This window comes from Macrotis lagotis, chromosome 5 (assembly GCF_037893015.1).
Source record: "Macrotis lagotis isolate mMagLag1 chromosome 5, bilby.v1.9.chrom.fasta, whole genome shotgun sequence".
Classification (NCBI taxonomy): Eukaryota; Metazoa; Chordata; class Mammalia; order Peramelemorphia; family Peramelidae; genus Macrotis; species Macrotis lagotis.
Genome location: NC_133662.1, coordinates 230,483,044 through 230,510,364, shown reverse-complemented (window position 1 = coordinate 230,510,364; position 27,321 = coordinate 230,483,044). Strand labels below are relative to the sequence as shown.

The 27,321-nt window shown below is 39.8% G+C and overlaps 1 protein-coding gene and 1 long non-coding RNA gene across 2 annotated transcripts; one reads left to right on the top strand and one right to left on the bottom strand.

Annotated features, from left to right (window-relative positions):
- Nucleotides 1–4,964: 4,964 nt before the first annotated feature.
- Nucleotides 4,965–27,117, bottom strand: LOC141488631 (uncharacterized). Its single transcript, XR_012468743.1, has 3 exons — nucleotides 25,900–27,117; nucleotides 25,212–25,315; nucleotides 4,965–5,291 (listed from the first exon to the last, which is right to left on the bottom strand). It is a non-coding gene; the product is annotated as an uncharacterized LOC141488631 (long non-coding RNA).
- LOC141488630 (uncharacterized) lies at nucleotides 7,579–19,469 on the top strand. Its single transcript, XM_074188871.1, has 3 exons — nucleotides 7,579–7,674; nucleotides 9,749–9,913; nucleotides 11,036–19,469. Exons 2-3 carry the CDS (start codon nucleotides 9,776–9,778, stop codon nucleotides 19,121–19,123), a joined length of 8,226 nt encoding a protein of 2,741 aa, XP_074044972.1. The 5' UTR covers nucleotides 7,579–7,674; nucleotides 9,749–9,775; the 3' UTR covers nucleotides 19,124–19,469.
- Nucleotides 27,118–27,321: the final 204 nt, after the last annotated feature.

The window sequence follows — 27,321 nt, the reverse complement described above, 5'->3', positions numbered from 1 at the left end:
TTAACGACCGCCAGACCTTGCTGTCAGTTCCACATCCAGTCTCTGCACCTCTAGGATACCCAAGCCTTTGTCTTCCCTATAACACCTTCTAAGTGTTGTCTTTCACAACAGGGCAATCTTACATTTTTGATTCATATCCTCAGTTCACAGCACTAATTATCACGAATAAATGCTTTTTCATTCATTCATTAAGCTCCAATTTCATATTTGTCTTTGTATCTAATGCCTGTCACCTAATAGGATCTGATAGATTAATGGGTGGATAGAAATTCTTTTTTTAATTAATTTTTATTAAAGATATTATTTGAGTTTTACAATTTCCCCCCAATATTACTTCCCTCCCTCCACCCCACCCCCACGGAAAGCACTCTGTCAGCCTTTATTTTGTTTCCAGGTTGTACCTTGATCCAAATTGGGTGTGATGAGAGAGAAATCATATCCTTAAAGAAGAGAAGAGAAGGGGGGATAGAAATTCAACAGGAGTAGAGGAGGAAGGACAGTTGGGGGTACTTATAAGGGGATAATGGTTTACTTTAGAGGCCCTTCTAAGAACTTTCTACGGTAAAGATGAATCAGGAAGACTAGAGAGATTCTCAGGGGGAAGTCTAGACCCAGTAATTGAAGTATGTTTTCCTATTTTTTTTCCAGAAGGATAGTTAAAAGAGACAGACACAGTGAAAAAGAGACTGAGAGACAGGCAGAGAGACCAAGACAGAGAGATACACAGAGACAGAGAGAAGAAAGAGAATGATTCAGTCAGACAGTGACTGAGACAGACAGACAGAGAGAGAGAGGAGAGGAGAAGAAAGAGAAAAAATAGAATATAATTCAAAATATATGTGGAAACAGAAAGGAAAAAAATTGATGTAATAGTTGCTTATGACCCCACTCTATTAGGGCCAGGCTTGTTACAGTTGAACCCCTGGCTTTCTGGTAACTAGGTGACACCATAGAGCATAGAACATTGCACCAAATTCAAATCTAGTTTCAGACACTTATTAGTTATTTGACCTAAACAAGTCATTTCCTCAGGTTCCCCATCTGTAAAATGAGATAATAATATCACCTATCTCCTAGGTTTGTTATGAGGATCAAATGAGATAATGAAAGTAAAGAGCTTATCACAATATCAGGCACATTATAAGTTATTTATAAATGTTAACTATTACTATTTAAAGTGCCTAGAATTTTTGTTAGTGAGCCCTTTATATAAATGTAAATATAAATAAAAATAATGCTACCATTATTATTAGCTGTGTGATCCTGGTCAAGTCACTTGATCTCAGCTGACCTCAGTTTCTTCAAATGTGAAATGTTGATATTAACTGAGTCTAACTGCATCTGCTTCCCAGAGTTGTTGTGAGAATCAAAAGTGATAAAAACTCTAAAGCACTTCACATCATCTCTGACACACAGTAGGTGCTCATATAAATGTTGATTTCCTACCCTGAAGGGGAGTTTCTTGACTCAGATTGGCTCAAGCCCCAACTGGCTGTGTTTAAATCATTTAAAAAAAATTTTTTTTGCAAAGCAATGGGGTTAAGTGGCTTGCCCAAGGCCACACAGCTAGGTAATTATTAAGTGTCTGAGGCCAGACTTGAACTCAGGTACTCCTGACTCCAAGGCCAATGCTCTATCCACTGCGCCACCTAGCCACCCCCTGTTTCCATCATTTTGAAAGTGCAATGGCTAGTGTCCCAGTTCCATTTAACCTTTTGAAACACTGGATTATCTTTTACAAAGGGATAGTTATTTTAAAGCTATAGGGAATACAAATATACAAACATTTCCCTCCAATACCATATCAGGGGCATAACCCAAACACCACCATCTTGAGGTGGGATGGGGGAGGGTAGATGTGTTGGCTTAGGTCAGTTCCTACATCACATTAGTCCAAACAAGTTTAAAGTCAAAGCCAGAAGTACTGTCCTTGTTCCGGCCTGGAATCCCTGGATTCTTCATCTTCAGGGTTTCTCTACTGGACTGACTAATTCTTATAACTTGAATTCCCAGGCCAGATTAAAGATTCTACTTCCCGAGTCTGAAACAGAAATTAATTAAAAAAGCTAAAGACCTAGGCAACATAATTTAAGAGAAAAGGAAGAAATCAGGTCCTGGGGCCCTTTCCCACCACACCCTATGAGTGGAGCAATCCTTTACTGTCAGATGCTAATCCATCAAAAGCTTTAGCATATGTGGATTCAAGTCATTTTGAAGATGCTGACAGTTCTGCCATGGAGCCAATATTAAAAACTTATTTCCAACAACTTGCCCAAAGGGCTATAAAACTGTGCGTATCCTTTGATTCAGTAATATCACTTGGTCTGTATCCCAAACGGATCATAAAAAAGGGGAAATGGCCCATATGTCCATAAATATTTATGGTAGTTCTTTTTTGGTGACAAAGAATGGAAAATTGAAGGGATGCCCATCAATTAGGGAATGGTTGAGCAAGTGGTGGTATATTGATGAAATGGAATACTATTTTTCTATAAGAAATGATGAGCAGATGGATTTTTTTAAAAACCTGGAAAGATTTACTTGAACTTAAAGTGAAGTGAGTAGAACCAGGAGAACACTGTACACATTTAACAGCAACATTGTATGATGATCAAATATTATGGAATTAACTCTATTCAGCAGTACAATGATCCAATTCCAAAAGATTCATCGTGGAAAATGCCATCCACAAGCAGAAAAAGAACTATCAAAGCAAACTATTTTCACTTTTTTGTGTTTATTTTCTTTCTCATGGTTTTCCCTTTCATTTTGATTCTTCTTTCACAATATGACCGATGTGGAAATATGTTTAACATGATTGGACAGATATAACTTATATCGAATTGCTTGCTATCTTGGGGAGGAAGGGAGCAGGAGGGGAGAGGAGGAAGGGAAGGAGGGAGAAAAAATTGGAACTCAAAATCTTACAAAAAGTGAATGTTGAAAACTATCTGTACATATTGTTGGAAAAGAAATAAAACACTATTAAGAAAAAAATAGAAAGCAACTCCCAGTCTCATGACAGATCAATGGAAAATGTCCACACACACACACACACACACACATATATATATATATATAGATAGATATATATAGATATATATAGATATAGATATAGATATAGATATAGATATAGATATAGATAGATATAGATAGATATAGATAGATAGATATATATGTCTTCCAGTTTCTTAGAAGCAGGTGCTCAGAATCTTTTGCAAGGATAATCCCATCTTAGAAAATTAAAGGTATTTGCACACGTTCTAGACCTAATACAAACATTTATATAGTTCTTTTTATAGGAAGGAAGGAAAGGAAGAAAGGAAGGAAGGAAGGAAGGAAGGAAGGAAGGAAGGAAGGAGGAGGGAGGGAGAGAAGGAAGGAAGGAGGGAAGGGAAGAAAAGGAAGAAAGAAAAAATGAAAGAACAAAAAGATAAGGAAAAAGGAAATTATGAAAGGAGAAAAAGAAAAAAGGATGGTGGGGTGAAACAATCCATTTCAATTCAACAAAACTTTATTAAGCACCTACCATGGATAAAGCATTATATTGGGTTATAAGAATAGTAAGGGGAAAAAACCAATAACAGAACAGTTCATGCTCTTGAGGAACATTTCATTCAATTGAGTATATATAACTTGTAAGATAAGTGCAAAGTTAAAAAGTAAATATAAAGAGAAAGAGAAAAACAAAAGATAACAACCAAAATTTTTTTAAAAGAGAGAGAGAAAGAACAAATATGGCAAGAAAGAGGTCAAAACTGAAAGGAGGAGGAAATAAGAAAGAGTAGAAGCTGCAGAGAACAAGCCCAATCCTCACCAGGCTACGTGATGAGGACAAAGAGCCTCAAGGCCCAGCTAACACTAAGAAGTTTTGAATGCCACAGAGTTATTTACAAATAGGGTGGAGGTGTAATTTACACAGATTATTCCTCTTAAAAGACAGATTTTTAAACCAAGAATGATAATTATTCCTGGAACTCTAATTAATTGCACTAACAAGTACTTAATGACCACTGGGAGCTGGATCACTTGGGTCCCTGCCCTTTAGACACACAGGATAACTGGCTTGTCCAGTGGCACAAAAGGCACACATCAAAGCTAAAACGTCAGATGTCCCTTCCCTCTTTCATTAACTCAATAATACTTTAGACCTCCTCAGGGGACCCACCTCTGTGTGGGCACGAAAGAGTTTTCTCCTGAAAATCAAAGTGGATTGAAGGTTATTTATCAACTTCCTGAAATTTCTTGCTTAGCTCTCTAAAACAAAATTATTCAGAGTGGTCTAAATTTGAAACTTTTATTCCTAAAATGATATCACTTTAAAAGGAAAATATATTTACATAGATAAGTATATGTGTGTGCATACTAGAAATATATATAAATATGTGTGTGTGCGTACGCATGTGTGTGTTTGTATACTTTATTTTGGAAAGATATGTGTGAATTAAATTAAACCTTTGAATAAATAGAAACATTTTTATTCATCTTTTTCTCTGAATATATCCTTCTGGATTATATTCTCTGGCCCAACTTTCCTGGTAGATGACTGGATGGGCATGAAATATTCAACATCAGACCAGCCTATCTGTTTTACAGATAAGGAAACTGAACCTTATGGAGACTGTGGCTTTCCCAAGAACACAATGATGAAAAGCATCAGAGAATAGAATTTGAACTCAATCTTTTCAGGGTGGGTTAGGTGAGTTTTCATTCAACCAAGATAACTCAGTTCAAGGTCGAGAGGTAAAACTGAATGGATAATTTCATTAGATAGAACAGGGGGCTTAGTGTTAGAATTGGGGCTTAGGCCCTAGGTCCAGGAAAAGAAGCAGTGATCTTCCTTCCTCTCTTCCTCTTCCCCAACAAAGAGTCTAAGGATTATTCATCTCTGTCCTCTCAGTTCCCAACATAAGACTTAAGCGTCCTTCTTCAATCCTATAAATGACATTGACAACACATTAAGGTTTTCAAAGTGCTTCATGTATATTTCCTCATTTGATTCTCTTATGAATCCTGTGAGGTAGGTGTTATTTTATTCTTATTTTACTGAAAAGAAAACTGATATCTCGTGTTAATAGATCTGAGAGGTATGATTTGAATCTCCATCTTCTCTGGCTTCAAGATGAGTTGTTCTTTCCACTATACAACATATTACCTTCAAGATTCTATGTTCCAGATTTGTCTTCTTTACCCATTAGATTTTTGGAGATTAATCCATCAATCCCAAAGGACATCAATTGATGACTTGGATTGGATTTGGACGTTTTCTGAGGTGGCCCTTTAAGGAGTTCCTTTGATAAAAATAAATGTGTTATTTTTGTTACCACATAGGAAGGATCCTGCATGATCTACCATAAGGTGTGTTATGTAAGAAACTAAGGGAGGAGCAGGTTAACACAAAGGCAATAATATATAATACTTTTTAAAGTCTTACTTTAATGGACCTATGGTGGTCAAGGTTAAAAAATTACAGGAAGGGTTCAACTGTTAGGGAAAGCAGGGAATTGAACAAAGAAAGTAGAAAAACTGACTGCAATACTGTCCATGCTAGGCAGCTATAAACTAGGAGATCACTGGGTCCCATAATACACTATTGCCCTTTGCCTAGCCCTTTGCTGCTGTAATCCAAAAGAAAAGGGAGATTCTTTTCTGTTCTCATATTGTAGATGATTCCCCTAAACAGGAAAAGAAGAGTATACCATGCAAAGCCATTGGAGTGGGGAACAAGCTGGCTGAGATTGAAGACAAGTGTAATTATTTTCATTTGGCCTTCAGCCGAATCTAACTCTCCATGAGTCCATGGAGTTTTTCTTGAGAAAGACACAAGAGTGTTTTATCATTTCCTTCAGCAATAGGTCCACTTTTACTGAGGAACTGAGGTAAATAGGGGTTAAGTGATTTGCCCAGTATGGGCAAACAGTGTTTGAGGTCATATTTGACCTCAGGTTTTCCTGACTCCAAGTCCAGTACTCAATCCACTGTACCAAGTGGTTGCTCATTTCTCCCAACATAAGTTCATGTTACTATAATCCAACAAGCATCTATTAAGAGAATGTGAATAAAATCAAAAGAAAGAAAAATTTCCTTCCCAAGGAGTTGATATACTACTATATAGGAAGAGCCAGGTAAATATATTATTGGAGGAGGGAGAGAATTTCAGCAACCAGGGAGATAAGAAAAAAAAATGTGTCAGAGGAGGATCTAAAGGTAACAAGGAATTCTAAGTAAGAGATGAGGAAGGTAGACATCCCTAGTATCTTCAAGAGTGGGTGCAAAGGCAAAGATGGAATAGCAAGTTCAGGGACTATCCAGAAAGCTTACTCAATTAGAATTTAGAAAGCATGAAGGGAAAAATATGAGGAGTGGGGGTCTAGAAAGAGAATGAATGTCTGATTGTGGAAGATTTTAGGTGTAACACTAACTATCCTAGAACTAATGGGGAGCTACTGATATTTTCTTGAGCAAAGAAGTGTTGCAAACAGACCTGTAGTCTGAACACATCAGTTTGGCAGTTCTGTGGATGTTGTCTTGGAGAGGGCAAAGAATAGAAGCCAGGATTCTAACTTGGAGGTGTTTGTAATAATTTAGGCAAGCAATGATGGAAATATAAACTATGGTGGTGGTGCATGAATGGAGACCAATGTGAAAGAAATCATGGAGATGGGAACAAAAGAACATGGCAATTGATTAGATAGAGAATAAAGAAGAGGGGAAAAAAGATGGAAAAAGTCGAGATTCTTTTACATTAGTTCTTTTTATGTTTAATCACATCACCAAGGGTCTCTACTGCATTTGAATATTTCAGTCTCATATAAATCAATTAGGTAATAGAAATCATTGCAATATGTGGAATAGACCCTTTTATAACTGGATTATCTGTTGAGAGCTGACTTCAAAATACTGATAGCCTTTGGAATCAGAAGGTCTAAATTCATGTCATGACTGCCATTAACTCACGATATAACCTTGGGCAAGTCAGTTTATCATAATAAGTGCTTATTATGTTTAAGGAACTCTGCTAAGTACTAGGAATACAAAAAAAAAAAGACAAAAAACAGTCCCTTCCCCCAAGGAGCCTTTATTCTTATGGGACATATAATTAACTGTTGCAAGAAAGTAACTTCACTGGGCTTCAGTTTCCTCATTTATAAAATGAAGGGATTGAACTAGAGGACCATTAGGATCTCTTTTAGTACTAACTTTGTGATTTCCCTTCTGGCACTTTATGGGTCTCTTTCCAGAAATGATTTAATTTTAATTAAAATTATACACTCCCTGTTTAACATTGGAAAAATTCCTTAATCTCTGGGGGCATCATTTTCCTGATTTGTAAAATGGGGTGGGAGAGAGGGGTTGGACCACACAACCACTATGGCCCCTTGCATTTCTAAATTTACACTATTTAAATCCACATAATGAGTTGCAAATCTAAGGCATGCTAGGAAAGCTGTCAAGGAAATACTGAGTTAAACAACGTGTTGGGGAATAATCAGGTGGAATGGGGTTTGGTTGGTAATGAATCAGTCCATTTTACATAAAGGGTGTTGTCTACAGGAGATATATGGCTAAAGGGTGCAATTAAAACCCCTATATAAAAGGGAGAAAACATATCCTCAGTACTCCAGGTACTCTACAGCCACAGTCTGCCATCTGCCATTGCTCTTAGTGACCAGGGTAAGTCTCAAATTTTTTATTTCATTCAATGGTTGTCTTTCTGGTAGTCTTTTGTGAGCAGTAGAGATGAATATTTCTCAATGAGTCTTCAGTTTTCTGAACTCTACAGAACTTGTCCATCACTGAGAAGAGCAAAATGCCAATGAGCTTTGACAATATGTTTTATTTACAAAATATTGTTACCTAAAAGCTTTTTGTTTGTTTGTTTGTTTGTTTGTTTGTTTTCTGAGTTGGAAACAGCAGCCCAGTGACCTTAAGTTGGAAAATATACTCTCCTCTTTCTATTCCCTCTGGATGCTCCTATCGGCTCGTTGTTCTCCATTATTCTTTAGATCTTTTCCTTTTTCTTGCTGTCACTTTGGGAAACCACTTAGGAAAAGCAGAACAACTTCTAGTAGATGACTCAGCCCCAAGTTATACCATTAGGTTAAAAGTACAGTTAGACTGAGTCACTGTTTTGGTTGAGTAGCTGAACTACTCCCATTATTTTACAGAGATTCTTTGCCCCCCAACTATCTAACTACAAACAATGAGAGAAATTTTGTGTCAGATTTATTGATTACTTTGATTCCTAGGGACCTTCTACTTCAAATTGGCTATTTGACCTTAGACCAAGTTCCTCAAACTTCCCATTTTCTTCATTCCTAAAACAAGGACTAGAGAGCTGAGATTCCTTTCAATCTAATATTCTATGGTTCTTCCATGGTCCAGATCTACTTGTCATCCAGAATAGAAGAGAGGCAATAGTTCTAGGTTCAGGCCTCAATTCTTTCACTAACTTGAGATGTGACCTGGAAAAGTCAAAAGGTCTTGGTTCATCAATTTAGAATGAAGAAACTTTTGGAGTCAATTAGTCCAGTCCCTTATTTTAATGGATCAGGACAGACATTAAGTATTAGTAGAAGCTGTATTCAAACCCAGAACCACTGAGTGCAAACCTATTTCTCTTGCCACTACTCCACCCTGTCTCCCTCTCTGGGCTCTACTTTCTGAAGTTACAAAAAGAAAGATTGTTCTTGCAGTTCATGAATGTGTGCTTCTGAAATATGTCAACCAATTCCTCTGACTTTATGAATTTAGGAAAGGAAATGGGAGGAAGTGCAGACTCTGTTGTCTACTGGGAAAGATTTCAAGGAATTTGCTATTTTCAGGAGAAAGCTAAAGTTTGCTAAACTTGAGTAAGAAGGAAAAAAGCTTGAGGACTAATGAAGATGGTGGATTTAAATAGCAAATTAAATAAAAAATTCATTGCTTAAAGTTTGTAAAGCAATGTACAAAATATTTAACCTCAGTTCCTTGTCTCTAAAACAGGGAGAATGGACTAGATGGCCTCCAATGTCCCTTCCAAACCTAGATAGATGGTCCTAGAAGGATAAAAGGAAGGTGCAAGACTATAGATATAGCATCATAAGTCATGAATCTAATGCTAAAAGGGACTTTGCAGATTATCTAGTCTAATCACTCCATTTTATAGATAAGCAAAAATGAGGTCCAAGGAAATTAAGTAATTTGACCAAGGACTTACAAGTGATAAAAGTCAGAAATGAGAGTAAAAACCAGATCCTCTCACTCAAAATTAGAGGAATTTTTAGAATATAAAATTCTATGAAAACACCCTTCATCATCTTTAGTCTGAACAGAATCATTGGAAATATAAATGATTCATTCTCATCATCTGATGTTTTAGCCATGGTAATAGCAAAGATAATTGGCATTAATATATGAGAATTGTGCATAGAGGGATGGTCAATATTCATATATATGTGTGTGTGTGTGTGTGTGTGTGTGTGTGTGTGTGTGTATGGCAGAAAAGATTGCAGAGCATTGTCCCAGGTCACTGTGTTTTTGGAAGTCATTCATGATGGCACAGTCAGTAGTGCCTTAGTTAGATTTTGTCTTATTTTTATTGTGAGGTGACATGAACCTAAAAATGTTCTCCTTTCATGTTACATGTCAGCTGGAATCCTGCATTACAAAACAGAACATTTCTATCAGTATCCATCTAGGAGATGTAGAGAGACAAGTAAAAACAGATTATCTAAAAGTAATTTTTTTCTATAATTCCTCACTTCAGGTACAATCCCACTGGGAAGTCAAAAATATGCCTCAACTCCTGAAAGGCATCATTAGTGTTATTGATGTTTTCTATAAAAATTCAAGGACTGATAGAGGATGCCAAAGACTGAGTAAACAAGAATTAAAACAGCTCCTGCGAGAGGAATTTGGAGAAGCCCTTCAGGTAAAAAGCCCCAGAGTTCCCTTCCCTGGAAATTCTCTGATTTGACTATCAATTTATTTCTTACATGTAATTTGCTTTAACTTATTGCAGATTAGGGTAAAATTGTCCAACACTGTTTCACTGTTTTGTAACATGCATTTCTTTGGTCAGGGACACAGAAGGAATACAACTCAGCATGTCAATTGACTAACATTGATAATAGGCCTACTATGTGCCAGTCATTATGATAAATATGGGGAGAACAAAGAAAGGGGAGAAATGTGTCTGCTTTCAAGGAGTTTACAATCTAATGGCAGTGACAACATGCCATTGGGAGCAGTCTTGGAAGGAAGGCACTCACATTAAAGAAGACTAGGAAAGGCTTCTTGTGTAAGTGAAGACTTTGGTATTTGAATGAAGCCAGGAAGCAGAGACGAGGAAGAAGAAATAAAGAGTGAGAGCATTCCAGGCATGGGCACAGCCAGAGCTCTCATCCTGGAACAGAAAGATAAAGTGTCTTTTTAAAAGAACATTACAGGGGCAGTTAGGTGGCGCAGTGGATAAAGCACTGGCCCTGGAGTCAGGAGTACCTGGGTTCAAATCCGGTCTCAGACACTTAATAATTACCTAGCTGTGTGGCCTTAGGCAAGCCACTTAACCCCATTTGCCTTGCAAAAACCTGAAAAAAAAAGAACATTACAGAGTACAGAATACAGAGTAAATGGAGGTGAGTAAATTTTAGAAGATTGAAAAAATAAGAAAAGTCCAGATTATGCACTGAAATACAGGACCATTATAGGATCAGCTGTAAAAGAATTCAGCTAATGTGTGATAATGGATATAGGGTCAATCTTTAAATCAAAATTATATCTGGTATGAAGTCCTTCCTCTGGTATACACTACTGGGGGCAAGTTACATAACCTCTTAGTGCCCTCAAGGAACTCTCTCAAATTAGGAGTTGAAACTCTGAATTGGGGAAAGGAGATTTCACACTAGGAATTCCCTATACTGGTATAATCACCATTCCTGATGACCAAAAATAAACAAAGAAAAGATCAAACAACTTCTGATAACTAGATGACAGAATACAGACCAACAGGAGAAATGGTGCATGGTTAATTTTTTTTCCTACCTTCTTACAGAAACCTGGTCATTCAGAAACAGCTGACAAAATCCTCCAACTCCTGGATAAAGATGGTGATGGCACAGTTGACTTCAGTGAATTTGTTCTACTGGTTTTCAGTGTAGTGAAAGCCTGTTATGTATACATTCAACCTTTGCTCTGTCCAGGACTACAGGAAGGGAGATCTGAGTCACGGAAATCACAAGAAGGAAGAGTAGAAGGGACACCACTGAGAGATGACAAATTTCCAGGAATAACCGATAATGGGAGGAATCTTGAGAACACCCAGCCCCAAACTCCACAGGATGCTGAGCAGGACAGAATAACAGCTAACCAAAAAGAATCCAGTGAAGAAACAAGGATGCATGTAAGAAATGACAGCACAGCAAGAAGGGTCAGTGGAAGTCATCACATTGGAGGTGAGACATCAACACTTGGAAATACTGAGAGACAGGGCCCAGCTAATGAAGATGATGGGAAATACTCTGATAGAGAAAAGAGTCAGTTTTCAAGAGATGATGAGAAATATGAAGCTAAAGAGCAGACACGAGTACCAGTAGACAATTGGAGGCATCAGGTCACAGAGCAGACAACAGAACAAAGGGACAGTGGGGAGCAACATTTTATAGAAACTATTACACCAAGAGAAAATAGGAACCATCAAGTCATGGAAGAAATGCCACTACAAAGGAATGGTAGTATATACTATGTTAGAAAGCAGACTTTAGGACCAAGGGATGATGACAGCTATCAAGTGAGAGATCAGATTCCAACTCCAAGGGATAATGGCAGGCACAAAATGAGAGAACAGTCCCCAGAAGCAAGATATGATAAGAGATATCAGACTAATGGTCAAATCCCAGGGGTCTTGGAGGAAAGAAGGCATCAGGTGAATGTGATATCTCAAGCTTCACAAGATGATGGAAAATACCAAGTGAGAAATCAAACATCATATCAAAGGCATGTTCCAGAATTCAATGATAGTGATGAAGATCTAGAAGCAAAATATGAGGAAAAACGCAAAGAAAGAAATGATAGCCAGTTACCCAGTCATAAGAAGAAATACTATGTGAATAGAAAGGAATCAATATTCACAGATAATGATAGACAATATGGAAGAGATCAGCCTGTATCAGAAAAAGAAGAAAGAATCCAAGTAAGAGATCAGCTACCAACTTCAAGAAATAATGAGAAACCAAAAGTTAGACATCAGATCCCAGCATCAAGGGATGATCAGAGACAACAATTTGGAGAAGAAACCCCAGAACCCCAAAATGATCAAGTGAGGGATCAGACCACAGTACATACAGACAATGATGGAAACCAAGTTAGACAGCAGACAACAGATCCCAGGAGTGATGAGGGGCAACAGGAGAGACAGACCAGAAACCAAAATAGACAGAAAATTCAAGTGGCTCAAAATGAAAGACACCAAGATAAACAATCAACATCAGATCCTTGGAATGATGAGAGACTACAAGAGAGAAAGCAAAGCCCAAAAACAAGAGATGATAGGAGAAGTAATATCCAGGATGATGAAGAATATGAAAATAGATCACATTTTCCAGATATTCAAGATTATGAAAGACATCAAGTAAGAGAGCAGAACTCAGTGTCAAAACATGAAGAGAGGCAGAAAGTTAAACCAGAGCATGAAGAAATTCAAAATAATGGTAGACATTCTTTTGGACCACAGTCACAGTCAACAATATTGGATGATAGAAGATTCCAGATCCCAGTACCAAGAAATGATGGGAGAAGTCAAGTTATGCCTCAGTCCCCAGAAATCCAGAATTACAGAAGACAACAGACCCCAGTACCAAGGGATGATGGAAGATACCAAGTTAGACCTCAGTCCCCAGAAATCCAGAATGACAGAAGGCACCAGATCCCAGTACCAATGGATGAAGAGAGACATCAAGGTAGACCTCAGTCATCAGAAATAGAGAATGACAGAAGATACCAGACCCCAGGACCAAGGGAGGATGGGAGACTTGAACTTAGGCCACAGTCCCCAGAAATTCAGAATGAAAGAAGGAACCAGACGCTGGTATCAAGAGAAGATGGGAGAGGCCAGTTTAAGTCTCAATCCCCAGAAATTCATGATGACAGAAGGCACGTTCCAGTACCAAGGGATGATGGGAGACATGAATGTAGACCTCACTCCCCAGAAATCCAGAATGAAAGAGGACAACAACCCCCAGTACCAAGGGATGGTGAGAGATATAAAGTTAGGTCTCAGTCTCCAGAAATCCAGAATGACAGAAGACAGCAGATTCTAGCACAAAGGGATGATGGGAGATATCAAGTTAGACCTCAGTCCCCAGAAATCCAGAATGACAGAAGGAATCAGATACAAGTATCAAGGGATGATGGAAGAAGACAGGTTAGGTCTCAATCCCCAGAAATCCAGAATGACAGAGGGAACCATATACCAGTATCAAGGGATGATGGGAGACACCAAGTTAGACCTCAGTCCCCAGAAATCCAGAATGAGAGGAGACGGCAGATTCCAGCACCAAGGGATGATGGGAGATGGCAAGTGAGACCTCAGTCCCCAGTAATCCAGAATGAAAGAAGACAACAACCCCCAGTACCAAGGGATGATGAGGGACAAGAAGTTAGGCTTCAGTTCCCAGAAATTCAGAAAGACACAAGACAACAGAGCCAAGTACCAAGAGATGATGGGAGAATTCAAGTTAGACCTCAGTCCCCAGAAATTCAGAATGTCAGAAGGAACCAGACACCAGTATCAAGGGATGATGTGAGACCTCAAGTTCTACCTCAGTCCCCAGAAATCCAGAATGACAGAAGGAACCAGACGCTGGTATCAAGAGAAGATGGGAGAGGCCAGTTTAGGTCTCAATCCCCAGAAATCCAGAATGACAGAAGACAACCACCCCCAGTACCAAGGGATGATGAGAGACATAAAGTTAGGTCTCAGTCTCCAGAAATCCAGAATGACAGAAGACAGCAGATTCTGGTACCAAGGGATGATAGGAGACACCAAGTTAGACCTCAGTCCCCAGAAATCCAGAATGACAGGAGGAACCAGATCCCAGTACCAATGGATGATGGGAGACATCAAGGTAGACCTCAGTCATCAGAAATAGAGAATGACAGAAGATACCAGACCCCAGGACCAAGGGAGGATGGGAGACTTGAACTTAGGCCACAGTCCCCAGAAATTCAGAATGACAGAAGGAACCAGACGCTGGTATCAAGAGAAGATGGGAGAGGCCAGTTTAGGTCTCAATCCCCAGAAATTCATGATGACAGAAGGCACGTTCCAGTACCAAGGGATGATGGGAGACATGAATGTAGACCTCACTCCCCAGAAATCCAGAATGAAAGAGGACAACAACCCCCAGTACCAAGGGATGGTGAGAGATATAAAGTTAGGTCTCAGTCTCCAGAAATCCAGAATGACAGAAGACAGCAGATTCTAGCACCAAGGGATGATGGGAGATATCAAGTTAGACCTCAGTCCCCAGAAATCCAGAATGACAGAAGACAGCAGATTCTAGCACAAAGGGATGATGGGAGATATCAAGTTAGACCTCAGTCCCCAGAAATCCAGAATGACAGAAGGAATCAGATACAAGTATCAAGGGATGATGGAAGAAGACAGGTTAGGTCTCAATCCCCAGAAATCCAGAATGACAGAGGGAACCATATACCAGTATCAAGGGATGATGGGAGACACCAAGTTAGACCTCAGTCCCCAGAAATCCAGAATGAGAGGAGATGGCAGATTCCAGCACCAAGGGATGATGGGAGATGGCAAGTGAGACCTCAGTCCCCAGAAATCCAGAATGAAAGAAGACAACAACCCCCAGTACCAAGGGATGATGAGGGACAAGAAGTTAGGCCTCAGTTCCCAGAAATTCAGAAAGACACAAGACAACAGAGCCAAGTACCAAGAGATGATGGGAGAATTCAAGTTAGACCTCAGTCCCCAGAAATTCAGAATGTCAGAAGGAACCAGACACCAGTATCAAGGGATGATGTGAGACCTCAAGTTCTACCTCAGTCCCCAGAAATCCAGAATGACAGAAGGAACCAGACACTGGTATCAAGAGAAGATGGGAGAGGCCAGTTTAGGTCTCAATCCCCAGAAATCCAGAATGACAGAAGACAACCACCCCCAGTACCAAGGGATGATGAGAGACATAAAGTTAGGTCTCAGTCTCCAGAAATCCAGAATGACAGAAGACAGCAGATTCCAGTACCAAGGGATGATAGGAGACGCCAAGTTAGACCTCAGTCCCCAGAAATCCAGAATGACAGGAGGAACCAGATCCCAGTACCAATGGATGATGGGAGACATCAAGGTAGACCTCAGTCATCAGAAATAGAGAATGACAGAAGATACCAGACCCCAGGACCAAGGGAGGATGGGAGACTTGAACTTAGGCCACAGTCCCCAGAAATTCAGAATGACAGAAGGAACCAGACGCTGGTATCAAGAGAAGATGGGAGAGGCCAGTTTAGGTCTCAATCCCCAGAAATTCATGATGACAGAAGGCACGTTCCAGTACCAAGGGATGATGGGAGACATGAATGTAGACCTCACTCCCCAGAAATCCAGAATGAAAGAGGACAACAACCCCCAGTACCAAGGGATGGTGAGAGATATAAAGTTAGGTCTCAGTCTCCAGAAATCCAGAATGACAGAAGACAGCAGATTCTAGCACCAAGGGATGATGGGAGATATCAAGTTAGACCTCAGTCCCCAGAAATCCAGAATGACAGAAGACAGCAGATTCTAGCACAAAGGGATGATGGGAGATATCAAGTTAGACCTCAGTCCCCAGAAATCCAGAATGACAGAAGGAATCAGATACAAGTATCAAGGGATGATGGAAGAAGACAGGTTAGGTCTCAATCCCCAGAAATCCAGAATGACAGAGGGAACCATATACCAGTATCAAGGGATGATGGGAGACACCAAGTTAGACCTCAGTCCCCAGAAATCCAGAATGAGAGGAGACGGCAGATTCCAGCACCAAGGGATGATGGGAGATGGCAAGTGAGACCTCAGTCCCCAGAAATCCAGAATGAAAGAAGACAACAACCCCCAGTACCAAGGGATGATGAGGGACAAGAAGTTAGGCCTCAGTTCCCAGAAATTCAGAAAGACACAAGACAACAGAGCCAAGTACCAAGAGATGATGGGAGAATTCAAGTTAGACCTCAGTCCCCAGAAATTCAGAATGTCAGAAGGAACCAGACACCAGTATCAAGGGATGATGTGAGACCTCAAGTTCTACCTCAGTCCCCAGAAATCCAGAATGACAGAAGGAACCAGACACTGGTATCAAGAGAAGATGGGAGAGGCCAGTTTAGGTCTCAATCCCCAGAAATCCAGAATGACAGAAGACAACCACCCCCAGTACCAAGGGATGATGAGAGACATAAAGTTAGGTCTCAGTCTCCAGAAATCCAGAATGACAGAAGACAGCAGATTCTGGTACCAAGGGATGATAGGAGACACCAAGTTAGACCTCAGTCCCCAGAAATCCAGAATGACAGGAGGAACCAGATCCCAGTACCAATGGATGATGGGAGACATCAAGGTAGACCTCAGTCATCAGAAATAGAGAATGACAGAAGATACCAGACCCCAGGACCAAGGGAGGATGGGAGACTTGAACTTAGGCCACAGTCCCCAGAAATTCAGAATGAAAGAAGGAACCAGACGCTGGTATCAAGAGAAGATGGGAGAGGCCAGTTTAGGTCTCAATCCCCAGAAATTCATGATGACAGAAGGCACGTTCCAGTACCAAGGGATGATGGGAGACATAAGCTTAGACCTCAGTCCCCAGAAATCCAGAATGACAGAAGACAACCAACCCCAGTACCAAGGGATGATGAGAGACATAAAGTTAGGTCTCAGTCTCCAGAAATTCAGAATGACAGAAGACAGCAGATTCCAGCACCAAGGGATGATAGGAGATGCCAAGTTAGATATCAGTCCCCAGAAATCCAGAATGACAGAAGGAACCAGATACCAGTACCAAGGGATGATGGGACTCACCAAGTTAGACCTCAGTCCCCAGAAATCCAGAATGACAGAAGGCATATTCCCATACCAAGGGATGATGAGTTTCATGAAGTTAGGTCTCAGTCCCCAGAAATCCAGAATAACAGAAGACAACAGACCCCAGTACCAAGGGAAGATGGAAGACATCAAGTTAGATCTCAGTTTCCAGAAATCCAGAATGACAGAAGGAACCAGATACCAGTTTCGAGCAATGATGGGAGAAGACAAGTTAGACCTCAGTCCCCAGAAATCCAGAATGACAGAAGACAACCAACCCCAGTACCAGGGGATGATGAGAGACATAGAGTTAGGTCTCAGTCTCCAGAAATTCAGAATGACAGAAGACAGCAGATTCCAGCACCAAGGGATGATAGGAGACGCCAAGTTAGATATCAGTCCCCAGAAATCCAGAATGACAGAAGGAACCAGATACCAGTACCAAGGGATGATGGGACTCACCAAGTTAGACCTCAGTCCCCAGAGATCCAGAATGACAGAAGGCATATTCCCATACCAAGGGATGATGAGTTTCATGAAGTTAGGTCTCAGTCCCCAGAAATCCAGAATAACAGAAGACAACAGACCCCAGTACCAAGGGAAGATGGAAGACATCAAGTTAGATCTCAGTTTCCAGAAATCCAGAATGACAGAAGGAACCAGATACCAGTTTCGAGCAATGATGAGAGAAGACAAGTTAGACCTCAGTCCCCAGAAATCCAGAATGACAGAAGACAACAAACCCCAGTACCAAGGGATGATGGGAGACATGAACTTAGGCATCAATCCCCAGAAATCCAGAATGACAGAAGGAACCAGATACCAGTCTCAAGGAATGGTGGGAGAAGACAAGTTAGACCTCAGTCCCCAGAAATCCAGAATGACAGAAGACAACAGACCCCATTGCCAATGGATAATGGGAGACACCACATTCAACAGCAGTCTTCAGTTCCAAGAGATGAAGGAAGGAGCAAACATAGTCAGCAGACCTCAGAAATCCAAGGTGATGGAAGGAACCGAGTTAAACAGCAGACTTCAGGACCCCAGGAAGGTGAGAGATACAAAAATCGACAGGAGACACCAGAACCAAGGGATGCTAGGAGACAACATTCAGAATCCCAAGAAGATGGAAAATATCAACAAACTTCAGAGCTCCAGAACAATAGGAGTGATCAAGTATTAACCCAAAATCCTAGATCAGAAGTTGATGGCACCTTCCAAGTGAGACCTAAGATCCTAATACCAAAATATGAATATAATGAGAAACCCCATATTCTTGAAGAGGTCCCCATATCAAGGGATAGGATCGGAAACCGTGTGAAAAATCCAACCCTAACTCCAAGAAATGATGAGAGGTTTCAAGTGAGATATCAGAGTTCTGCCAGTGGAGGTGATAAGACACACTTTTTAGGCAACAATGAAAGGAATTTTCAGAAAGATTTCTCTCAGAGATTTCATGATGATCAGGGACAGCTAGATGAAGGATCTAATCATTGGAATTCTCCAAAACAGAAGCCAACATCACAGAAAACTGAGCGTAGACACCCCAACTTTCAGGGATCACTGATGGAGATAAAGGATAACTCAATGTACTGTGATGTGTATTTTTTGAGCAAACAAAAAGGCAACTGGTTATGCTATTGTATACATGATCCATCAGAACAAAAAGATGAAGAAAGCAGACAAAATAATGCAAATCACTTTGACGATGATCACTGCAGCAGACACACAGGAATCTGGGAATCTGGTAAGGAAGGTCATTATCGATCCCAAGCCTGGCAATCAGATGACAATTATTATGGTGAGAGGCAGCATTGGAGGTGGGAACCAGTTGAAAGAAGTTATGGTAATTATCCAATTCAAGAGTTGGAAGGAGAAGACAACACAAATCAATCCACAGAACAAAACTGGGAAGAATATCCTGATGATGAGGCTTGCTATCCTAGTACTGTCTGGAAACCAGCTGACCAGCAATACTCTCCAGACTGGACCGGAAAAGTCCATGAGTACCAGGAGAATCTTGGGAACCCACATGATTCCCCATTCTTTGAGGATGACTTCTAAAGTTCTGTCTAGATCCCCACACAAAAATTCAGTTGTTAGATATGCTTCACTATGACCTACAGGAAAAGTGTTATGTGGTCTGATTATTTTCTTTTTCTTTGAGAAAACAGCAAATACTAGTATAGGGTCAACAGAATCTATCATCTTTTGATTTCTGGGGTTCATAGAATATAGGGATGCTTTAGGGTGAAGGAAGAAAACAAATGTCTGGCTCTACGATTAAGTACGAAATCAATGAATCACAGCTCACAAAGCTTCAGCTGGAGGACATTTCTGGGTCAAATTCTAAGCCTGTATGAAAATCAATAATAAATGAATAGCATTTAAACACTGTCTTCCAAAGTGTGTTTTTCCTCCTCCTACATATTCAAACTATTGGGCTAATTAGCTTGGAAGCTGAGAGAAAGTAAATCATATTGCCACATTCCAGAACATAATTCACTTTTTACATAGGTTTAAAGCTTCTAGTTCCTCTGCTTAATTCTTCTATAGACTCAGAGAAGTCATTTTACTTCACTGGCCCTTTATTTCCTCATATGTAAAATGAGGGGAGAGGCACACGACACAGTAAAAAGAAGAGAGGATCTCGAGTCAGAAGTCCCAGGTTCAGACTTCTCTTGCTTTTTGCCACTGTAAGGCAATGGTTTTTGAAATTTTCATTTGATTACTCTGGATTCTCTCGTGCCTAAATCGAGGGAGTTACACTACTTAGTTTTCTTCAGGCTGTAGACCTAAAATTCTAGGAAAAGATTTTCTCAGGTCCCTCCCTGCTCTAATTCTATGATTCTTACAAGTAATCTTAGAGGATATAATCAGGGCAGGTAGGTGGCACAGTGGATAGAGAACCAGTCCTGGAATCAGGGGGATCTAAGTTCAAGACACACGACACTAACTGTATGACCTTGGACAAGTCACTTAACCCTGGTTGCCTTGCATCCAGGGTCATCTCCAGTTATCCTGATTCCTATCTGGCCACTAGACCCAGATGAGTCCGGAGGAGAAAGTGAGGCTGGTGACTTTGCACCGCCTTCCCTCACTTAAACCCAATTCACTTACTTGGCATGACATCACCTCTCTGATTCTTTGAGAATGAAGGACAAATATCATCCCTGGTCAGTCAACAAATATTTATTAAGCACCTATGCTAACAACTGTGTTAAGCATTGCCACTCAGAAAATTAGACAAATGATTGATAAAGTATTTTGACTTCCCAACCTATCCCATCCCAACACATGTTCACGCGGACACACACACACACACACACACACACACACACACACACTCTAACCCAAGGTCCAGTCCAGGCTCAGTCTTCTTGGGAATAGATTGAAGGCACAGTAAACAATTGCTTCATAAAAGTGAATCAAATGTACATTTCCATGTTTTGTCATTCTTCAGTTCTGACCATGACCAATTCTTTGTGACCCCCTTGGTTTTCTTGGCAAAGATATTGGAAACGGAGTGTTATTCCCTTCTCCTGTTCATTGTACAGATAAGAAAACTGAAGCAAACAGGGTCACACAGCGTCAGAGACCAAGCTCAGGAAGATGAGTCTTCCTGTCTCCAGGGACACTATTCAAATATGCCACCTACCTAGGAAATACAAAGATCCCCTCTAAATATATTGCTTAGTTCTACACTAATTGCAGTCAGAACCCACCTCTTTGCTCTTCTCTTCTCCTGCTATGGAAACCTGATGAGTCATCAGCAGTGCCTGCATCTGGTAACCAGAAACCGTCCTCTCCCTAGAAAGCTCACATCAGCCAAACTCACCAGTAACAGGGCAAAGAACAGGTAGACTCCAGGGGACACAATATAGTACTCGTTCGCCACCTTGTGGTGATGACTATCAATGATCCCAAAGAGAATGCTTCATTTGATAAGGAATAAGTCATTCTTTTGAAAGACAGGAGTGTGGAAAATGATACTACCTTGCTACCTGCAGAGATTTTCACTTCACTTCCTTAGCTACAGACCCCCTAAGGAGACAGGTTACATCCTGTATGTTCATTCTTTCTTACAATTTAAATAATTGGGGGCAGCTAGGTGGTATATTGGATAGAGCACTGGTCCTGGAGTCAGGAGGACCTGAGCTCAAATCCAACCTCAGACACTTAATAATTACTTAGCTGGATGACCTTGGGCAAATCACTTAACCCCATTGCCTTGCAAAAACCAAAAATAAAAAATATATATATAATTTTAAGAATTGAATGACAATGAGGACCAGGACGGATTTATATAGCTCTTTAAGATTTAAAAGTATTTTACATATATTAACTTACTTAATCCCCATATCACCCTTATGAGGCAGGGGCTGTTATTGCCTCCAACTTTACAGTTGAAAGAATTGAGGCTGGGAGGGATAAAATAACTTTGCAGGATCACACAACTAGTGAGAGAGGTTGCATTTGAACTCAGGTTTTCCTGATCCTATCATCAACAATCTATTCATTGTGCCATCTAACTTCTAATATTAGGAAATTGGATTAGGTGACTTCCAAAGTCTCTTTTTCAACTCCAAGCTGATGATCTAAGTTGCTATTTCATTATTTTACAAACTTTTAAAAATTATAATCTTAACTTTTTTTGTTGTTCAATTGTATCTCATTCTTTGTGACCTCATTTAGAAATTTTCAAAGATATTAGAGTGGTTTACTATTTCCTTCTCCAGTTCATTTTACAGATGAAGAAATTTAGGCAAAGAGGGTTAAGTGACTTGTCCAGGGTCATACAGCTAAAAAGTACCTGGGATCAGATTTGAACTCAGAAAGATGAGTCTTCCTGATTCTCGACCCAAAGTTCTATCTACTGTGTCACCTTTCTGTTCCTAAACTTAACTCTATATTTCATGAATATACTCTCATCAGGATGGAGTTCTCTTCTGTGGAGTAACACAAAAAATGCAAGAAACCAACAACCCAAAATGTTAAAGAAACAAGTATTTTAAAACCTATGACCCTTTACCAAACACTGTTTTCTAAGATGTATTGTAATGCCTGGAGCCTAAGGGAGGAAGGAGTGAAATCTTTTTGTATCACACATACACACACACACACACACACACACACACACATACACACACAAACACACATGCTCAAAAAGTGAAAAAATGACATTGTTCATTGATAGAGAGCTGGTATTAAAGCCAGAAGCCTTGGGTTCAAGTCTCACTTCTGACAAGTTACTGGCTTTATAACCCAGGTCAAGTCACTTAAAATTTCATACTCTAGAAAACCAGAATGGAGTTTCCTCACCTGAATTTACAGATCCAATCCATGTCACTCTCCATAAGATACACAGCATCATGACCACCACCAAATTCCCTTTTTGTTGTTGGTGGTGTTGTTTTTTAGGTTTTTGCAAGGCAATGGGGTTAAGTGGCTTGCCCAAGGCCACACAGCTAGGTAATTATGAAGTGTCTGAGACTGGATTTGAACCCAGGTACTCCTGATTCCAAGGCCGGTGCTTTATCCACTACGCCACCTAGCTGCTCCCAAATTCCCTTTTGATAATACATTTTTATTTGACATTTTTGCTTTTGATCACTGACATTTCCCAGTAGATTCCTTACCCTCTGCCTTGAACCCTGCTTTCTCAGAGAACTATGACTTATAACGAAAGATTAAAAAAGGGAGAAAAAGTTCAACAAAAGCACCAACACATCAGAAAAAAAAAATGTGACATTTAGAAAGTTCCACATCCATGTCCCTAATTTTGCATAGAAGTAGCAGAAATGCCTACTATCACTTCTTTGGGACTAAGCTTGGTCATTAGAATTTCACTGATAGACTTACAAGATCCTAGAGATAATCCTTCTTTGTTTTTATTTTGGACTAATCTCAGACAAGATTTGAATCCCTTTCACTTTTTGAGATGCTGTGATTTAGAGAAATAAAAGCATAATGACCAATAAAATCCTGAATAAAACCAGAAAATCATAATGATGTATTTAGTGATTTGAAAAGAGAGATAAAAGAAATCACATTTAAGCATGAGTAAAATAATCACAATAGCCATTACTTTGTTATGTGACCACTTTGATCTCTTCAGTATATTTACACATTTGTATTCTACCTTGTTGACATTTTTAAGATGCCATAGTATTCATTCTGATGAGTCATTCATTCATTCAGCAAAAATGTATTTCTCTGTCTACTAGGGGCAAGATTTTAGGTTCTAGATACTAGGGAAACAAAAGTAATAACAAAAACATCAACATTTCTCCAGAAGCTAACCTTCCACTGAGGGGAAAAAACATGTGTCCAGATTAGTAAATATGAACTATGGGGAAAGAAAAGAAAGCATCATCAGGGGTGGAATTGGAGTAGAATAACATGGATCTGCCATTGTCACACCTCAATCTTTGAATACACGGGTTGCTTGAAGTTTCTTGTGTTTACAATAAAGCAACTTTAAACATTTTTTTTAACAATCTGATGAGAAATCAAGACTGAAAATCAACTTTAAATAAAGAGCAAAGGGACCAAATGGTTCCTAAATAGTAATAATAATGGTGAGCATTTACATTACCTACTATGTACCAGGAAAATATTATTTCATTTGGTCTTCCCAACAACCCAGTAAAGTAGATGGTGTCATTGTCCTCATTTTACAGTTGAGGAAAGTGAAGTAAAATGACTTGCCCCGGGTGGTGTCTGAGATCCAATTTGAACTCAGGTTTTCCTGACTCTAGATCAATCCTAAGATAGTCCTCAGGGCTCTATCCATGGTACTAAGTCACCACCTCTAAGAGGCAAGACCAAGAGCTGGAAGAGATCTCAGAAGTCATCTGGTAGAGTTTTTCATCTCCATTTTTTTTAAATAGGTGAGAAAACTGATAGTTAGAAAAGTCATGTGACTTTCCCAAATTGGACACAAAATTACAGAGCAGGGATATGAACCCAGATCCTCAGACTCCCTAGTTGCTTTGTTTTCCCCTTAGGTATGCTGATTCATGTACTCTGCTCTCTAACCAAATAAGATACCATCCATCCACTTTCCAACAAGTCTCTATCCTATTTATCCTGCACTGGACCTGACCAGGTCTTGCCTGAAAAAAATGAGACATTCATAGATCACTCAACAGTTAACTAAATGATATTACTCAACCATAGCAGGAAAACAAATTCAAGGAGGATAGTGTTTTTAATGGAGGGTTTTTTGTCCTTTGTTCTCAAAGAAGACCACACAACATCAGGGAGGTGAGACCTTGACAAGCACATGAATTAGATTTGAATTTGGGGAAGGTGCTGTGCTAAATCACGGACCTCATTTTCTCCTTCAAAGTCATCTGGGTCCAGCGGCCAGATAAGAATCAGGATGACTGGAGATGGCCCTTGATGTGGGGCCATCAGGGTTAAGTGTCTTATCCAAGGACACACAGCTAGTAAGAGCCAAGAGTCTGAGACTGGATTTGAACTCTTGTCCTGATTCCAAGGCCAGTGCTCTATCCACTGCACCACCTAGTCACCCCAGGAGGATAGGCACATTCCAAGGATATGGTATCTGAGATGATTCAGCTAAGTAAAACTTTCTTGCCCAAGTTGCTCATTGTGAACCACTAGTGACAAGGAAATGATATCAACAGCCTGAACTTATTTAAAGTTGGTACTTCCCTCTGGACCCAGGTGGGTTGAATTGTACTGTAATCTACATGGCAATGTTTGGTAACCAGTCCTAAGCCTGAACATACTGGCAATATTTTCTTGTAGTGAATACAGTTTCTTTGAACTTAAAACTTAATCACAAAATCAAAAAGAGAAAAATTTGCAATTAATCAAGCTTTTCACCATGACCTTAATTTCTTACAATTTAAGATTTATCTCTGAATTGCTTATTTCAACAATATGACTGATAAAAGCATCACTTGTCACAATAGTTAACTGATTATACCATATGATCCAAAATCACTCTAAAGAATTTGGCCTAACTATCCACATGAGGACAGCCAACTTGGGAGGCAGGTTGGTGGTACAGTGATTAGAGCAAAGGGTTCAAAGTCAGGAAGACCTGAGTTTAAATGTGACTTCAGACACTGACTAGCTGAGTGAACCTGGGTAAGCCATTTCATCTCAGTTTGCTCACCTGTAAAATGGGGAGTGCTCCATAAATGCTAGCAATTATTATTTAGAAATCTTTTAGCCTCTTCTTCATTCTGCATCTACCAGTTACTTTCAGTCTTGGATTTTCTGTAATTTGCAGAAAATATTCATAGTTACTTTATTGTAATCTCAAGAAGCCTCAAATGATCTACAACTTTAGATTACCACAAACCATCCATTGTACGATCTCCCTTTCTCTAGTTTGCAAGACCTAGCTGTGTGCCTCAAATGAGGATAATAAGAATATTTATCTTGAAGGGTAGTTGCCATGATGAAATGAGATATTTGTAAAGCATTTAACGAAGTGTCTGGAAGTAGGGGCCAAATAAATGATTATCCCTTTTCTTTGCCAGATCTCCTCCACAGGAGACAATGTGCTAACAACTATGTACAAATAATTTACATATTTACAAAAATATTAACATAAGTTTACAAATATATTTACATAAATATTTACAGAATAAATAATCAATAGAAGCACTGGATTTAAGAGGGGTTGAAAATGGTTTTCTGTAAAAATGGGATTGGGGAGGGGGAGGTCTGATATAATAAACCAATCAAAGGTTAGGACAATGGGTCACATCCCTCCCTCTCCACAGAAGTTAATCATCATAAGATTTGACTCTAACATTTAACTCATTATAGTCCATCATTCCCCATCCCATGTTTACCTGTCATTGTGCCAGCTCTCAGCCTTCCCTTCTACAGCCAGCATCAATTAATTCTGCCCCAAGGAACCTATAGCAGCAACTGTAAAGTTCTCCTTGGGAGCATACTCCCAAGCCAGTCTAACTATCCCCTCCTTTCCCATCTACTGACTACAGTGGCCATTATTGTTTGTCCCTGACTCTCCAAGAAGATCAGTGACATCACAGATGTTGCTTTGACTCATACATGAATTTGATTTAGATGAAGCAGAGCTGGGCACAATCATGAGCCCCTCTCTTCCAGAGTCATCTATCCAGTGGCAGGACAAAAATCAAAACAATTGGTGATAGCCCAGTATGCAATGGATGATCTTGATCTTTCTAAACAACTACATTTCTAATTTAAGCATCAATTTTATCTGTCTTAGAATATATGAAAACCCAGAACCAAGTACCTTTCTTTCCTAAAGTGTCATCAATTTTGAGATTGCTCAATAAACATCTTTTGATGATGACCTTGATTGCATCACATCTGACATCATCTCAAGTCCATATCCTGACCCATATCTGGCCACTGAACCCAGATATCTCCAGAAGGGAAAGTGAGTCTGGTGACCTAGCACAGCATTGTCATTCAAATTCAATCCACATGCATGTTTTGGCATCACCTCCCTGATGTCATGGTCTTCTTCAAGATCAAAGGAGAAGGGCTGGCTAGGTGGTGCAGTGGATAGAGCACCGGTCCTGGAGTCAGGAGGACCTGAATTCAAATCTGGCCTCAGACACTTAATAATTACCTAGCTGTGTGGCCTTTGGCAGGCCACTTAACCTCATTTGCCTTGCAAAAACCTAAAAAAAAAGATAAAAGGACAAACAATACAATTGATGATGACAGCAAATATCTTCAAAGTTTATAACTTTGAAGCTTATAAATGGGACTTTTTGAAAGGTGGAAAGGAATGGGTAGAAACATAAATGTGTCTTGTGTTTCTTGGGGCAGCTGTTCCATGAAAGATGTGTTTAATACTTTCAGAAAATGATTAATGAGCAAATGCAGCTAGGTGCATGGTTAAAACACCAGACCTGGAATTGGCAAAACCTAAGCTACCTGTGTGTGACCTTAAGCAAGTCATTTAACCCTGATTGTCTCACATCCAGGGTCATCTCCAGTCATCCTGATCCATATCTGGCCATTGGGCCTAGGTGGCTCTGGGGAGAAATTGAGGCTGGTGACACAGTCTCCCCCTCACTCAAATTCAATTCTTATACTTATCATGGCATCATTTCCTTAATGCAGTGGTCCTCTTAGTGAATAAAGGACAAATATCATCATCATCTTGTGACTATCAGCAAATTTTTTAGCCTTAAACCTCAATTTCCTCATCTGTAAAAGGTGATAATGATAACACCCACCTCCAAAGGTCATGATGAGGATAAAATGACATT